Source organism: Prionailurus viverrinus, chromosome D4 (assembly GCF_022837055.1).
Source record: "Prionailurus viverrinus isolate Anna chromosome D4, UM_Priviv_1.0, whole genome shotgun sequence".
In the NCBI taxonomy this organism is placed as follows: Eukaryota; Metazoa; Chordata; class Mammalia; order Carnivora; family Felidae; genus Prionailurus; species Prionailurus viverrinus.
In genome coordinates, this window is record NC_062573.1 from 28,476,881 (window position 1) to 28,492,709 (window position 15,829).

At 52.9% G+C, this 15,829-nt stretch overlaps 1 protein-coding gene across 1 annotated transcript in view; it reads left to right on the plus strand.

Annotated features, from left to right (window-relative positions):
• The window catches only part of SHB (SH2 domain containing adaptor protein B), a 136,113-nt gene that overhangs the window by 104,396 nt on the left and 15,888 nt on the right, over positions 1-15,829 (plus strand). Inside the window, exons 4-5 of the mRNA XM_047831086.1 lie at positions 720-891; positions 6,081-6,200. Of these exons, the coding sequence (XP_047687042.1) occupies positions 720-891; positions 6,081-6,200 (292 nt within the window). The remainder of the gene's footprint in view (positions 1-719; positions 892-6,080; positions 6,201-15,829) is intronic.

Genomic DNA, 15,829 nt, shown 5'->3' on the forward strand with positions numbered 1-15,829 from the left:
GCTTCTAGCAACTCTGGTTCAACTCCATGTTTTCTTCCCTTTGTGGGATATCTCCAGGGTCCTGCCCTTGAGAAACATCCTCCCCAAGTCTGTGGGGGTGAACGATGCTCCCACAGGCCCAGAGCCGGGAGGAAACGTATGGCGGGGCCTGCCCCCGTGCTGTGAACTGCTTCAGCCTCACCTGGGTGCTGGGTCTGGGACAGGGCTCTCTGCGTGTGGGGCGCCCATGCAGAGGGCACTGAATGAAGAAGAGCAGACATGGGGGGTGCACCATGACCCTTGACTGGAACTCTGTGGGCTTATCCCAGAAGAAAGGGAGCAGATGTGGCTGGTGTGCCCTGCAGGGGATGGGAGTATGGGAGGAGAGGAGCCACTTGGAGGCAGAAATGGGAAACACCTGCCCGCCTCAGAACTGTCCAGGGAACTGAGCCCTCATGGGAGTGCCATGCCCCCCTTGCTGGAGATTGCAGGGGGTGTCCTTCGGGGATAAGGCTGAGCTCAGTGGCCTCTGGAGCCCCTTGAAGGCACCATCTGGTTCTGACAGCACCTGTTGTGGGAAATTTAAGTCTCTTGAGCCATGTTCGTTCATTGCCTGGAGTTCTTCCCCCTGTGAATCGTAAAGCCCCAGTAAAAGCAGTCGACTATTACCCCACTGTGCACCACCCAGTAACCTCTTGGGTAACACTCTGGTGACCATGCACTTTCTTTCTCCCCCACAGCTCAGTTTAATGGCAATGAGAAACGGCAATCATCCCCCTCACCTTCCCGGGACCGGCGGCGCCAGCTTCGAGCTCCTGGAGGGGGCTTCAAGCCCATCAAGCATGGGAGCCCTGAGTTTTGTGGGATCTTGGGAGAAAGAGTGGATCCTGCTGTCCCCCTGGAAAAGCAAATGTAAGTTCTAAGGGAGCAAGGCACAGCCTCAGCTGCAGTTCATACAGTCACTGCTAAGGCTGAGAGAAGATCAAAGCCACCATCAAGTCAGTGGCTGATGAGATTAGGATACATGTCTCCTGATTCTTAGCCCCATGCTTTTTCTCTTCATATTGTATCACCACCTTTACTTTGGACTATTATAAATTGGATTCATTTTCTAGCTACATTGATAGTTTTGCCTTACATCTGCTTGGCATTTGTTGGGCAAGGATTTAAGGCTCTAGATTTGGGTTTTCTCAGCCCGTTTCCCCTGAGATTTCCCACCTCGTGACCCAGTCCCATCCCTGCTGCCGCCTTCCCTCCCTATTCTTCCCTAACACTGTCACCCCTCCCCTTGACCATGGTGGTCACCTCCCTTCTCACTGTGTGCATGCCCCTGCTCTGCTCTGAAACATTCAGTGGCTCCCCATCACCTCCAGGATAGTCTCATCTCCCTAGCCTGCCGCTCAGTCTGTGAATTGCCCCCAGACTGCTTTTTCGGTGTCTCGTCATTCCATATACCTGGACTAAAGTGAGCTTCTCCAGGTACTTGATAAATCGGGTCCTGCATCTTGTGCTGATACCTTTAGCTGTATCATCCTCTTAACAAGCAAATGTGCGATAAATGGGGTTATCATCCCCGTCACGTAGCTGGGAAATCAGGACTCCAAGAGGTGCACAGCCTTGGGATGTCACAGCCCACAGTGCAGAGGCAGGATTGGAACTCCAGCCCTGTGCCTTGACCTCACTCTCCCCTCACTCACCTCTCCTCGTACACACTCTTATCCCTCACCCTTCGCACAAGACTGGCACAGAGGAAGCACCATAAGGACAGGAGATGTGCTGACAGCTCGCCGATCCCTCATCAGACTGTCCCACATGTGTGTCATGTACTATATTAATCTCCAGCGGGGGATTCTGGCCTCAGCACAGCCGGCAGTGCATCCCTCACAGGAAATGCTCACTTGGCGAACAGATGCAGGGTTTTCCAAATGACATCATGTGCCATGGGCCCCTTTTTCAGCTATCATCTGATAGATATGCTATCATCTGGTGGGGGGTTGCGCAGCCTCCTCTGTGACCCCCCATGCCTGCTGTACCGAGCACATGGGGGAGCACTCCCAGTGGGCGTCTTTGCTAACTGTCTGTCACAGCCACCCAGATTGGGTGGTAGGTTTTGCTTATTTCTGATCACTGTGTGCTTTTTAATTAACAAACAAAACATGATCCAGAGATAGCTGGGTGCTGTTCAGCCTGCATCCTAACCATTTCCACCCAATATCCCTCTCTAGCTCCTGCCCCTGTTGGAACATAAGCTCTGTGAGGGCAGGAACTGATCTGGGTCACCACTGCATCCTCAGTGCCTTGGAACGATGCCTGGCACATAATAGGTGCTCAAAAAACAGTTGTCCAGGAAATGGATGAAGTCCTCAAAGAGCTGTCAGTGCTGTCTCTTTCCCTTCCATCACCTCCCATTCTCTCTCACTCAGCACAGTAGACGACTCCCTCCTTTGAAGATACACTCTGCTCCTGGTTTTTCTCCTGCCTCCCTGGCCACCTCTTCTGTCTCCCCAACTGGCTCCTCACCTCACTCAGCTTGACCTGAGGGTGGGACGGTCTGGGGCTGGGTTTCCAGCTACGTGTTCTCCCTGGGTAGTCTCAGCATCCCACACACCACCTGGAACTCCCAGCTCCTACATCCAGCTGCCATCTTGGCATCTCTACTTGGCTGATGAATGGGCTATCTCAAATTTAGTATGTTTAAAACTGGGCTCCTGATCTTCTCCGGACACTTGCTCCTCCCCCAGCTTCCCCACCTCCATAAATGGCATCACATCTACCTACTTATTCAAGCCACCAATCTGGAGTCTTCTTGGATTCCTTTTTTTTTTTGCCTTACACTAGCATCTAATACATTACTAAGTTCTGCTAGTTCTCCACGCAGAATAACAGGCTGAATCCATCTGTTCCTCTTTGGCTCAGAGCCACCTCCCGTGTGGACCACCGCAGAAGCCCCCTACCTCATCTGCCACTCTACTGCCCCTCTGGCCCCTCTTCAGGGTAACCTGGTTGGTCTTTAGTAAGACCATCCAGAGCAAGTATCATCCTCTTTTTAACATTCATTGCCCTCTGCTGTGCTTAGATGAAATCAGACTTCTTCCATTGCTCACAAGGGAAATTGGGCTCTGCCTCCCTTTCCACTCTCGTCCTGTACCACTCCCCATGCTCACAGTGCTGGGCAGGGCCATTCTTTCTGTCTTTCTGTTTTATGAACACCCCAAGCACATTCCTACTTTAGGACCTTTGCTGGTTCCTCTGCAGAGAACATGTTTTCTTTGGCTCCTTACATGATTGGCTCCCTCTCACGATACAGATTCTCAGGTCAGATTTCATCTCCTTGGGAGCCTCCCCATTCTGTTCATTCTAACTTAGGCCCTTCCTGTGCCCCAGTCAATGCCTATCACAAACTCAGGATTCCTACATAGCAGTTGTCACTTTCTGATATTGTGTCCTTAATCTATTTGTTGACTCTCTGTCTTCCCTGAATCAGCCCCATGAGATCAAGGATGTAGTCAGTGGTGAGTAAATATTGGATGAGCTAATGGGTAATGCATAGGCTGAATGGCAGTGGTTGAGTCTTCTTAATCCCCAGGATTCGGGCATGACAGGCCAGCCCCACAAAGTCCAACACATCCCCAGACAGCCTCCTGCCTAGAGCCTGTTTGCAGTCCAAGCAGAGCCTGCTTGGGCCCAGCAGTTGGCCCTCAGCCCCCCATGGGACCACCCAGGCCCACCCTGTTTCCTGGTGGCCAACTTCATGCTGACAGGCTGGCCAGTGGCTGGCCCTGGCCCCCTGAGTGTGTCCTTTGGCCCGTCTCTCCCAAACTGCCTGGGTCTCCTTTGAATCTCGACCCAAGTCCCTGCCTTTCTCTCAGTGTGCAGTAGCTGGGGCAGCAGGGAAGGAGCCAGCAGCTCATCCTGTTTACCCACCAGGGATTACCTTTAACCAAGATCCCGAGCCCCCGGAGGCCCATCTGCTACCAGCTCAGCCCCTGTGCTCAGGGAGGGGCGGAGGGTGGGCGGCACTTCCCTAGAGACTTCTTCTAGGCCTTTCCCTGAGGATGGCTCTGCTTCAGATGGCTGGAACTTGTTTTCCTACTAAAACATGTTTGTCAGCTCACTGGGGGTGTGTTAACACAGGTGAAATTTCCCAGAAAACGACCTTGCCAAATCTGTTAACTCTTAGTTCTAAAGTCCATTCCATCCTTGTCTGGCTGTTTCCCCAAACTACAGTCATGGATCCCTTCCAGCCCTCATATCTCTGGAAGTGTTTTAATTACAGGAGCCTATATTCCTCTTCATTTCTCTGTACATCTAGAAAAGAAGGCAGTCTACACTTCCCCTGCCCCTTCCCCTGCAGAGATCCAGCCCCAGAGCTGACCTGCTATGGGTGGTCACCTCCTGGGCGGTCAGTGACTCACATGTTCACTGGGCAGGGACACTTGTATCTGCTCTTCCCGCCCTTGCTTTCCTGAAGCAGTTGGGTTTTGAGGTTATAATTATGTCATCACCACCACTGCAGCTAACTGTTCAGAACGCTGCTTTGTAAATGGCAGAAAGTGTGCACTGAAAGGCAGTGCCATGCTTTTCCCTAAGCAGAATGCCTGTAGCAGAATGCTCAGAGGCACTGTTTGCAGGGCACCCCTGGGCCGGGACCAGGAGGCAGCAGCATCCCTGCTTACACCTGGGAATTTGAAATGCGACCTCCGGTGGGCAGCAGCCTGAATAATGATAGTTGGGGGAGTTACCCATGGCCATCTGCAAGTTCAGTCTCTTTCTATGGATGCTGGGAGCTGCCATTTGTTGAAATTCACCCCACCCCAGGCTCTGCATATGCCTTTCTGTGCGTCATCTCATTTAATCCTCACATCCCAAGGTGGGAGTGGAGTGACCCTAACCCAATAGAGAGCCGAAGTGCAGCCAGGTTCCGCCACTTGTCCCTGACTGCCCAGCTGGCAAGTGGCAGAGCGGTCTGTGCCTCTGTGGCCATCCAGCACCTGTGGTTCTCTTCCTGGCCTAACTCGACGCCCTCCCACCACCCCTGCCCCTTAGAGACTGTGATGTAAGCAGAAATGCATTCTGGGTAGACCCACTGACTACCCCCATCTTGTGATCTTCACTCTTCCTCTGAAATTTCACCTTCAACTCTCCCAATCTTGAAAATCAGTTGTTCGTCTTTTGTCCTACAGCGGGGGGGCCTTAGTCATGTCGTCTGCCATTATACCCCTACCTTCTGATTCTGCTGCTCACCACCTAGTGTCCAGAAGCAGTGATGCTGGGCTTCCCACATGCCCGACCGATGCCAGATTTGCTTGACAGGAGCACTGGTGTGGCTTTCCCACCCAACCGTCTGCTGTCCTGAGTGACAAGCACCACCCACTTGTCCCGCAGATGCCACGGAGAGTCAGCACACGTCCCTCCTGTTAGCACCCTCTGATGGCCTCCATGTCACTCAGATGGAGAAAGCCAGGGTCCTCTCATTGCACACCGGCTCCCTGAATGGCCCTGCCTGGTGGCCTCGTGGGTTGCACTGCCCACCCCTCCCCTTTGGCTCCCTGCAGCCATGCTGGCCTCCTTGCTGTTTACCAAGCACATCGGGCACTCCTGCCTCGGGCCTTTGCCACCCCTCCCTCTGCCAGAAGCACTCTTTGCCAGTTACCTTCCTTTGTGGCTTCCTCCCTCAACTCCTTCAGGTCCACATTGAAAATGTCACTCTTTCCAGAAGGTTTCCCTGGCTCCTGCTTAAAATAGCAATCCCTACCACACTCTCCAAACCACACTACCCTGCTTCATTTCCTGCATAGCACCAAATTGTAGTGCAAGCCCTGTGAGGGAGGAGGCTGCAGGCTTGTTCACTGCTCTCTCCCCAGGATCAGGCATGCGGCACACGCTCGGCAGTTCCATACTGAATGACTGAATGCATGCACACACACACACACACACACACACACACACACACACACACACACACCTGCCTTATAACGAGGAGGCTGGGACATGCCAGCTGCCCCCAGACGGGTCTGAGCCTCCCCAAGGAGGAGTTTGCAAGGGTGTCAGCTCTGAGGGTCCTGTCCTCTTTGGGTTCTGACCCTCTCTCTCCTCTCCAGCTGGTATCACGGAGCCATCAGCAGAGGAGATGCCGAGAACCTTCTGCGGCTCTGCAAAGAGTGTAGCTACCTTGTCCGGAACAGCCAGACCAGCAAGCACGACTATTCCCTCTCCCTGAAGTGAGTACAGCCTCGCTCACCCCTCTCAGCCCTCCTCGGCAGCCTCGAGTGAAGCGCTGCCTGGCCCTTGTGTCTGTGGCAGAAAGACCCGCCAGTGTTCCCCAGGAAATGTGCCAGTGTGAGATATTTCAAGCCTTGGTTTTTCAATTTGATCCTATTCTCCTGGAAGGCAGAGGAGTTCTTAATTTCCTCCGCCCCAGAAGAGGAGGGGCATTTTCCTAGGATTCAATATTAAATACCCAAAGAAAGCTTTCATATCTGCTGTGAACCAAGAACCTAATGAAGCTCCGAGTATACCTCATCCCTCCCTCAAAGCTCACAAGAGTCCTTTGATGAGAAACATATGGTCCCCATCTTGCAGATGAGGAAACTGAGGCTCAGAGAGGGACTTGGAAGGCCCAAAGGGCAGAGCCAGGACTCCAGACCAGCTGTTTGACTCTCCACAGCACCGCACTGCCACTGTGAGAACAGCCCTTTCCCTATGTTTCAGGTTGCTGTTTGGGTGGGTCTGATTTTTATGTGTGTCACAAAGGTTGTGAGAAGTGCTGGGAAGAGCCAGGGAGAATCCTGCTGGTGTTCTCCTCTGTGGCTGCTTTGTAAACTGTTGGGCCTTTCTGACCTATGAAGCATCACTGTTGAGATAGGCAGCCTCAAAACGAGAAAAGGGTTTTTTGCTTGAGTGCTTCATCATTCAGTGCTATTGCTAAAGGGGACCCAACAGATTATCTAAACCCCATTTTACAGATAGGAAAACCGAGGCCTAGAGAGAGGAGGGATTTCCCAAGGAAATATAGAGAGCTAGTGGCAGAATTGGAGTTTAAGAAACCCAGGCCCTTTAGCCAGCACAGACCCCCGGGAACATTGAAGCCTTCTGCCTGGCTTCCTCTCTGCACTGCTCTCCGTTCTTAGAGCCTGTGACAGAGAGAGGGCTTGCTGTGATGTGACTATCAGCTGTGTAGACATTGGCAACAGTGCAGCCAAAGAATGAGAGATTGGCCTGCACTCTGTGCTCAGGACTGAGCCCACCCTGTCTGCTGGGCTCTGCCCTGAGAAGAACCATGACAAGTTGCAGAGCATGGTCAGCAAGCAGAGGCAATGGATATCTGCCTGGGGAAGAAAGGACGTGTGGGCACATGGTGAGAACCACAAATCTCTCAAGGATTATCAGGACAGAAGGAGCAGATGTGGTCAGGGGTCCCCAGATGGGACTTATGGGCAGGCAGATTCCAGCTCAGTGAGAGGAAAAGTTTTCTAACAGTCAGAACTGATCAAGAATTAGATCCATCCAAAACTGCCTCGATAGGTAGTGAGTGTCTCATCACTGGGGGTGTGCAAGTGGGGCTGGATGGCCCTTGTCAGGGAGAACATGGAGAGGATTTCTAACAGCAAAGAAGGCACTCAGGACATACAGCACCTTCATACTTCACTGTCCACCATCAGACCTGTTGGCATAAAGGATCTGTTTGGTTATCTCAGCCGAGAAGATCTCAGTACTAAACTGCAGCAGGGCTGGGAGGCTGGACTGGCAATGAGCACAGTCGGAGATCCCTCAATGGATTGAGGAGCGGGCGGCAGGGGAGCAGGTGCACATCACCAGCCATGCTGACAGGGACCAGGGGGTCCTCATCTGCCCGCTGCTGCATGCAGCCTCGCTCCCTCCCTCACTGTCCAAGGTAACTGAGCAACCCAGGTGCTCTTAAGTGATTCTTCCAGGTCTCCAACCCCACCCCCACCCCGCCTCAAGGTGAACTGTGTTGTTCTGGGTTTCGAGAGGTGAAGGAGGCAGGTGACAGCAGAGATGGGATTCCCACGTTACTGCCCTTCCACGATGACTGAGGCAGCCCACCCACCCCCTGGGCTTCCTCAGTGCAACACTCAGTACACTGCCAATCTGCATTCCTCTGTGACTCTCTTCTCTCCTGGAATCTAGGACCTGGCCAGAAGACTGTTCCCAAAACCACTGATTGAGTGCAGCAAGGAAGGGGGGGGGTGGAGCACCCCATACCAGTCCCGTCTGACCTTCCATGACCCTCCATGAGCTGGGCAAGGGCTGAGCCTCTGCACTAGGCGGACCGGGCCCCATGGGGACCCCGGCACAGCTCTGCCTGCATGGGAACAGTAGCCTCCCCAGTACCCAGCAGTGTCACAGTTGAGGCGCCAACATGGAGCCATATAAGGAATCTCAAGCCAGTTGCAGAAGTGATCATACCAACAATACCTTCAGGATCCATTTCTCAGTCTCCTGTGAAATGTGCCCTGTTATGCAAACAGGCCTAAAATCTACCTCCTGGATGGGTCTCTAGAAGAATATTTCTATCACAGCCCCAAGAGTGCAATTCCTTTTCACCCTGGGTGTGCACCATTCCCTAAACAGTAGTACCACTCCAGAGGGATGGACAGCACGTTGGTTCTGTTTTCACAGTACAGGCTTATAGTCCTGTGTGCAGGGCTGCATGCGGTGGAGAAAGCAGGGGATAGGCTTCCCCACTCCATGGCCTTATGGCCTGGGCAGCCGTGTCACTTTTTTGAGCTTTCTCTGTGCACAGGGGATGGCAATGCTCTTCGTACAGAGGGAAAACATCTCTAACCCAACCAGTGCAGTGTAAACATTATCTTGTATTATTCCCACTCTTCCCCTGCTTTCCCAGGTTGGCCTCATGGTTTCATTGAAAGCTGTTTTTAAGGGCAGCAGAGAGAACCTATTGCCCAGAGTTCTGGACAGGAGTCCTGACCTACCACTCACTGCTCACTGTGTGACCTTGGGCAAATTCCTTCCTTCTGGGGCTCAGCATCCACATCTTTACATTGGGACTTTGATGGTTGCTAAGGACACCTCTGACATCAAAGGGTCTCTGACTCCCTGGATTTCCCGTGTCCATGGGCTCAGCCTTCCTTTGTGTTTGGAGCACTCTGGTCAGATCCCCTGCACCTCTCAAGCCAGGGAGGAAGTGGAAGAGACTGAAAGCTGGGCCCAACAGCCTGTGGCAGAACCCCCGATAAGAACACTCTGCCATCAGGCCTGAGTTTGGGTGTCTAGTCTCTGCCCACGGGTGCTGGAAGTTTAGTTTTGCATGCTTGTCTAGAGCCATAAGATCCCAAAGGCCAGATGAGCAGTCTCACACGGCCAGATTTCCCTTGAAGAAGCCCAAAATTGAGGAGGCGAGCTGGGCCATCCTGTGGCTGGGCAGGGCAGCCTGCTAAGGGGAGGTGAGCTTGCTTTCCAGTGTGGCCCTAGTTCACGATAACCAGCTCAGGAGCCAGCCAGGGGGTGATACCTGGCATTAATCACCTTAACCACAAATGGAACGACGCTGGTACTGAATGTCATGGCTGCTTGGGACAAGTGCCAGCTTTGCCAGCCACCACATGACGGGTGAAGTCTCTCAGATCCCCAAGGCCTGCCTGGTAGAGGCAGGGTATGATCAGCCTTCCCCGTGCATGGTGTTGTCAGGAGCATGGTGTAAATTGACATTGGGATTCCAGCTGTGTTTTTATGTGTGGATCCTTTGTGAGGATGTTCTAGGGTGGAGGAAGGATTTGGGGGAATCCACCCTCAGATGACAGCCCTCCACCTCTTCCATCCTTCTCTCAGCAGATATTTACCAGAACCCACGATACCAGGCACTGGACAGGGCAGCATAGAGAGCTGAAATGAGAACAGCTCAGCTTAGGCCACAGGAGCTCACAGCCTGGCCCATCCATCCTGGGCCTTGCTACAGCCAGGTTTGCATGAAGGTCCTTGGGGACCTGGAGTTGGCACAGGAGTGGGCAGTCCCTGACATGGAGGGTTAGGAGAAGCTGCAGGTGCACTTGAGCCTTAAAGAGAGGGTAAGTGGTCCCCAAGCAGGGACAGCTGGGGGGGATCTCAGGTGGCAGGGACAGCTCAGGCAAAGCCCTAGAGATGCAGAAGAGCTGTTGGCAGGCCTTGTGCCTGCCTCACAAAGGAGTTGAGACTTAATATTTAGTGATGGAGCCACTAAAGTGTAGGGCCACTCTCAAGGATCTGCCTTTATGCTTTAACCCCACTTCTTGACCCTGTCTCCCTGCGTATCTGCACGACCTTACATCTTAGAAGGCCTGAGCTTTTGCCCTAGGACAGCCCCACCAGGTGGCGAGGGCAGAGAGCACCATCTTTTTCATTTTAGGGTAAAGGCAGCTGAATGAACTTCCAAAACTGGAATGGAGGCCACGGACTCCCAGCCCAGTCTCTTCCCACCCCTCTCAAGCACTTCTTATACCAGGTCAGAGACCACCTGGAATGACCTTAGAGGCCTATCTGGTCCTGCCTTTCCTTCATGGGTGGGGAGACCCAGACCCAGAGGGGAATCGTGATTGACCTCAAGGCTACCTAGGTGGCAGCTGACGACACTGACAATAGAGATGGCGACTGCTCTCCACTGTGGGGACTGGCCCAAGCTGCCACCCATCTGCCCCTCCACCAAATGCTCCCTGCTCTCATGGTGATCCAAAATGATGCCTGAGCTCCTCACCTCACTGCTGGTAGATCCCCTCCCTGGCAGATACCCCCCACCTGTGGAGCAGCCTTACCGAGACCTTGCCCAGCTGCTTTGGAACACTGCCCTTATCCCCTTCTCCCAGTGGAACTCTCCCTCTTCCCAGTCTCCAACCTGACTTGGGGGCAGCGGGCCCTTAGGCTTCTTCTCAGCTACTAGCAGACACATTGGCCTTTCAGAACACTCACTCCACCCTCAGGGAAGCAAGGAGTTGAACCTTTAGATATTGGCAAGAAAACACCACACTCTAACAACTTCCTGTCTGGAAAGGCAAGCAGTGGGGGAAAGGGATGAAAAGTTGAAAAATCTCATTAAAAAGGTTCTTCAGGCACTTTGGACTATGAATGACTTTTTGCAAGTTCCAGTTTCATGATTTTTTGCAAAGGAATCTGGACAAGATGTGGGAAATAGGACTTCAAAGACTGGAGGGCTTGCAGCTGGTGGGGGCAGGGAGGCAGGGTGAGTACCGGGGCTCCCCTCCGCATGTGCTGGGCAGGCTCTGCCTGCACTGGGCCCATCCCTGGGAGCAGGCAGAGTGGCATTTCAAGGCCTTGCAAGGATATCGCTACTCCTTTGACAAGGTCCCCACCCTGGCTTTCTTTAGGCAGTGAGAGTCCCAACCCCAGTGGGGGACATGGCCCCAAGGAACCCCCATAAGTAGATCATCAGCTTTCGAATCCCTAGAAGCAAACTGCACGGCACCCTAGTAAAAGTGGCCCAGATTCTGACCTCAGGAGACACTTCTGGGGTCTGGCCTATTTGCATCAGGATGCAACTCAGTCTTGATCATTCAGGAGCCTTCCTCAGCCCCCATAAGCTCTGCCTCACTGAGCATCAGTTATGTACTGGACTCCAGCCCTCCAGGAGTTCGTAGCCAGAGGGGAGAGGATATTTACACCTGTTGACTCATACACTCACAGGACTGCTTGAGGGCCACCCAAGGCAGAAGGTGCTCAGCACTGTGAAAGAGGGAAGGCACCCAAAGAACAGGGTATTTGTAGGATGATCGGGTCATCCTATAGACAGGGCAGAGGGGGCAGCCCACGCAAAGGCAGGTAAGTGCAGACTTGAGTCAGAATGACAAATAACACTTCAGTGGGAGCTGGGGAGAGGTACAGCCCTAGTCGCCAAGCTGAGGAATTTGGGTTCTATTCTCTAAGGTAGGGGGCATCCCTGAAGGTTTTGAGCAAGGTGCAGTCATGTCCTCAGCTTTATTCTAGAACCATTAGTGAACCGGGATGCACCATGAGTATTGTCCAGGAAGGAGCCCCGCTTCTGCCTCCCTCGGTCCTCCCAAGCCCTCCTTTCCCCCCACGTACCCACAAACATGCCACTCGAGCTAGCACAGTCCAAGGGGCTAAGAGGCAGGCATCCCAAGGAGAGATCCAGGCAGCCCTTTCCAAGATGTAGAGGGACAACATGGGCTCTGCAGTCAAAGATATTGAAGACTTTGGAGATTCAAAGAGTTTGAATCCTGTCTCCATCTTTTACTTGCTGTGTGATGCTAGGCAAGTGACTTTTACTTGCCTGATCATTGCTCAGAAAACCGCATGGGCCACTCTTATAAAGCTGTTGCAGGAAGTAATGTGGCTCTGCAGGTTCACCCTATGCATTTGCTTCCAGGTTAAGGGCTCCACAGTTAGGGTGAAATACCTTTCCCCTAGGTTCCAAGGATGGTGGGAAGACTCAGCCCCATCTCCTTCTCCAAGGAGGAGGTAGGACAATTTATCAAGAACATGCCTCTTGCTCTGATTGCTTAAGGACACCCGCCTGGTTCCTGCTTGGAGCTGCACGTTTGTGCTGATGGCTGGGCAGCCAGTCTTCACCAACAAACGCTTCCTGGGGCTCCAGTGTGGGGTGGTGGGTGTAGCAGGGCCAGGAGGAGCAGATGGGTTGCATTCCAGGGGAGCTGGGGGCACATTGCTGTTAGAGTTGTTTTTCTTTCTTCTCTCCCTTCATTGATTTATATAGTAAAGGAGAGAGTTTTCAAACAGTAGGCATGTCTGGGTCTGGGCAGGCAGGCTAGTGATTAATCTTCGTTTGTTGCTGCTGACAGCTAGGAGCAAGAAATAATAAAGGTTTGCAGGGTGAGGAGGGGTGGGGAGTGCAGAAAGGCTGCTCACTCTTTGGCCTTCGGTAGGGAGCACAGACTTCACTTCCCTCTACCATCAAAGCACCCCTTGTTGGTCAACATTTGAGGCTCCAGATACTTCAGGGTGGCTGCCTGCTCCCGAGGGTGAGCCCCAGGATGGTCAGGGCCTCCCCAGTTGCTGTTAAGCTCTCCGCACTGTGTCACCTCCAGCCCCAGAATGCCTGGACTTCCTTCATCAGTGGCCCTTTTCCCAGCCCTGCTCCTGAGGGCGAGGCCTAAAGAAAGGCAGGGTTGTGCACCCAGAGGACTGTCTGTCTCTGATGTGAGGGGCCCTCTGACTCCACGCCTCTCTGAGCTGCCAAGTGGGTGTGAGGGCTGCAGGAAGGGCACACGGAAGGGAGTTGAGGGGGGGGGGGCAGACCATGACAGCAGGGGCTACTGGGGACCTTGAGGCTTAGAAGGAGGAGGGGCTCTGATATGGTCCGAGGAGGACTGAGGCAGCTGTGAGTGGGCAGGGTAAGAAGCTGCCCATGCTGGGGAAAGAGCAGCACAGTAGTAGAAGCTTCCTACTTTCCAGCCCACAGTTACCAATATATCGCATCGTGAACATCTTCTCCGCCCCCAAGGGAGGCAGCTCTGTGCAGCTAAGCCACGGGCCTTTAAACCCAGCTCTGCCTCTTAATAGCAGGGTGGTCTTGGGCAGAAGATGGTCTTAACATCTGTGAGCCTCAGTTTCCTCATCTATAAAATGGGTTTTACAGCTCTATTAATGAAGAGACGTTGTGTGAGGTGTTTAGCATGTGCCCAGCATACAGTAAGTGCCCGTTCAGTAAATGAGTGGTAGTTCACAGTCTTTGTTATAGACTTTGGAGAGCTGCAGGTGGTTGGAAAGAGCTCAGCATGGTCCAAAGCCTTGTGGATTATCTGAGTCTGGCTTAGAAGTCTCTGTCTATACCCACAGCTGCTCCCCTCTATTAGGGTGGGATTTTAGAGTTTATGCAACTCAAAACCCTGCATTGACTTCGAATTGCACAGAGCTGGAGTCAAATCCAGGCTGCCCTCTTCCTGGTTGTGTGACCTTGGGTAAGTCACTTAGCCTCTGTGATCTCCCAGCTGAAGATGATGAGCACCTCAACAGGCTTTTCCTCATGTTCTCATGGTGAAGCATTTTTGTGGCAAGCCAGAGCAGCTGCTCTGGGACATAGAGTACGCTAAGCAGAAATCTTGGGATTTAGGGAACAGAAGGAGATCTTTTAGATCACCTGGCCCAATGCCCTGTACAGGTGCAGAAACTGGGGCCCAGAGACAGCAGGAAGCTTGCCCATCTCCTGGCTTCCCAGCCAGACCCTGTTTTCTGGCAGCATTTGAGTCGGGCTGAGACAGAGGGCAGGAGGGACAGGGCTGGAGTGGGGGCAGGTCCGTGTCTTTGTTCCCACTATGTGGAGGATTTCACATCCTTTCAGGGCTGGTGGAGGAAAAATGAACTCTTAGCTCAATTAGTGTGCACTGTACTTCCTCCTAAAAGGTTTAAAGGAAATGCCACAATTAGCTGCTACTGTAGGCAAAAGAGGCTCCTCAAACACTCTTCACAGGAGGCCAAATAGCAGTGAACGTTAGAATGTGCAGACGCCTCACAGGATGAAGGGACATGCCATCAAGAGCTATCATGAGGAATAATAGATGTTTCCCTGTACTCAGAATTACTGAGAAAATATGCCCTGCCAGTGGTAAAACATTTCCATGGATGCTATCCTCACCACTAAAACAGGCACCTCTCCTACATTCCATATATGGTGCTTTGGTGATTCTGGCTTGGGCCCAGGAGACCCGGGTTCAAATCCTGGCCCCACCTCTGTCTAGCAGTGGGGTTGTATACCAGTCAGAAGCCCGTTCTTTTCTTGAGGGGCACCATGATTTGGGGGGATTCCCTGTTGCAGTTGACATTTTCAGCGCTGTGGGGCCTTGGTTTGGGTTACAGAAATGGCTATAGTGAGGTGGTATGTGACAGGGCATCTGGCGTGGTTGCTGATACTTACAAATACTGGGTTTTCCTGCCCTGGTAGTTAGTGTATGGGGAAAAGGGTAGGAAAGATTACCTTTATCTTAACACATGCAGAAGCTGGGGCTCATTCTGTCCTGCAAATGAGTGAAGAGCTGGGCTTAAATGCAGCCCAGTGCCCTCTTTCTTCCCTCTGGAGCCTCTCTGAGCAAAAACACCCCAACACTTCCCCTCCAGCCAGGCCCAAGAAGCCCAGGGAGGGCCCAGGCAGGTGTCTGGATAGTGTAGCCTCAGGACCACTGGATAGTGTAGCCAGATTTTCTGAGCAGGACCTGGGCCACAAGCCCTTTGCCAGGCATTGCCTGGCATCTTCCCTGAGGTGACATCTAGAAGGCCAGAGACCCTAAAGCTCCTTCCCTCAGCTTGTGGGAGCCTGAAAACATTGGGATTTTTCTGGCTCTGAGGTGACAGTGTCAGGATACAGACCCAACTATAGAGTCCACTTTTCTTCTCTGGGTCTGGCTCTCAAGCAGCAGAAGCTGGGAGCATCTAGGGATCTGGTGGCAGAGAGGGAGGTTGAGGCCAGCTCAAAAGGGACAGTGGTGGTCTCCATAGCTGGTGAGACAGGTTTTCAGAAGCCACCCAACCGTGGATGTGTCTGGAAGGTGGATCAGGAGTGCAGGCTGGCTGCTGGGGAGGCAGAAGTAAAAGGGAGTACATGGAACTGATGAGGGCAAGAAGGGTGGAGGAGCCAGGACCTCATCCAGATTCCTGAATGACTGGTGAGCTATGGCATCACCAGCTGGAATGGACCTAGAATGGTCAGATGGACCTGGGATGGTCAGTTTTGTAAAGACTCAGGAAAACACACTCTCCCTAACTCAACTGCCCTCTTTCCACTGGTGCCCAAACCCGGAGGTGACAGGCACCTGCACTCACACTGCCAGCCCATTCTCCAGAGCACCCACTGGCCTGGCAGGGCCAACCGTGCCCATTGACAGGCTGGGGTTTCCCTCTCCGACCT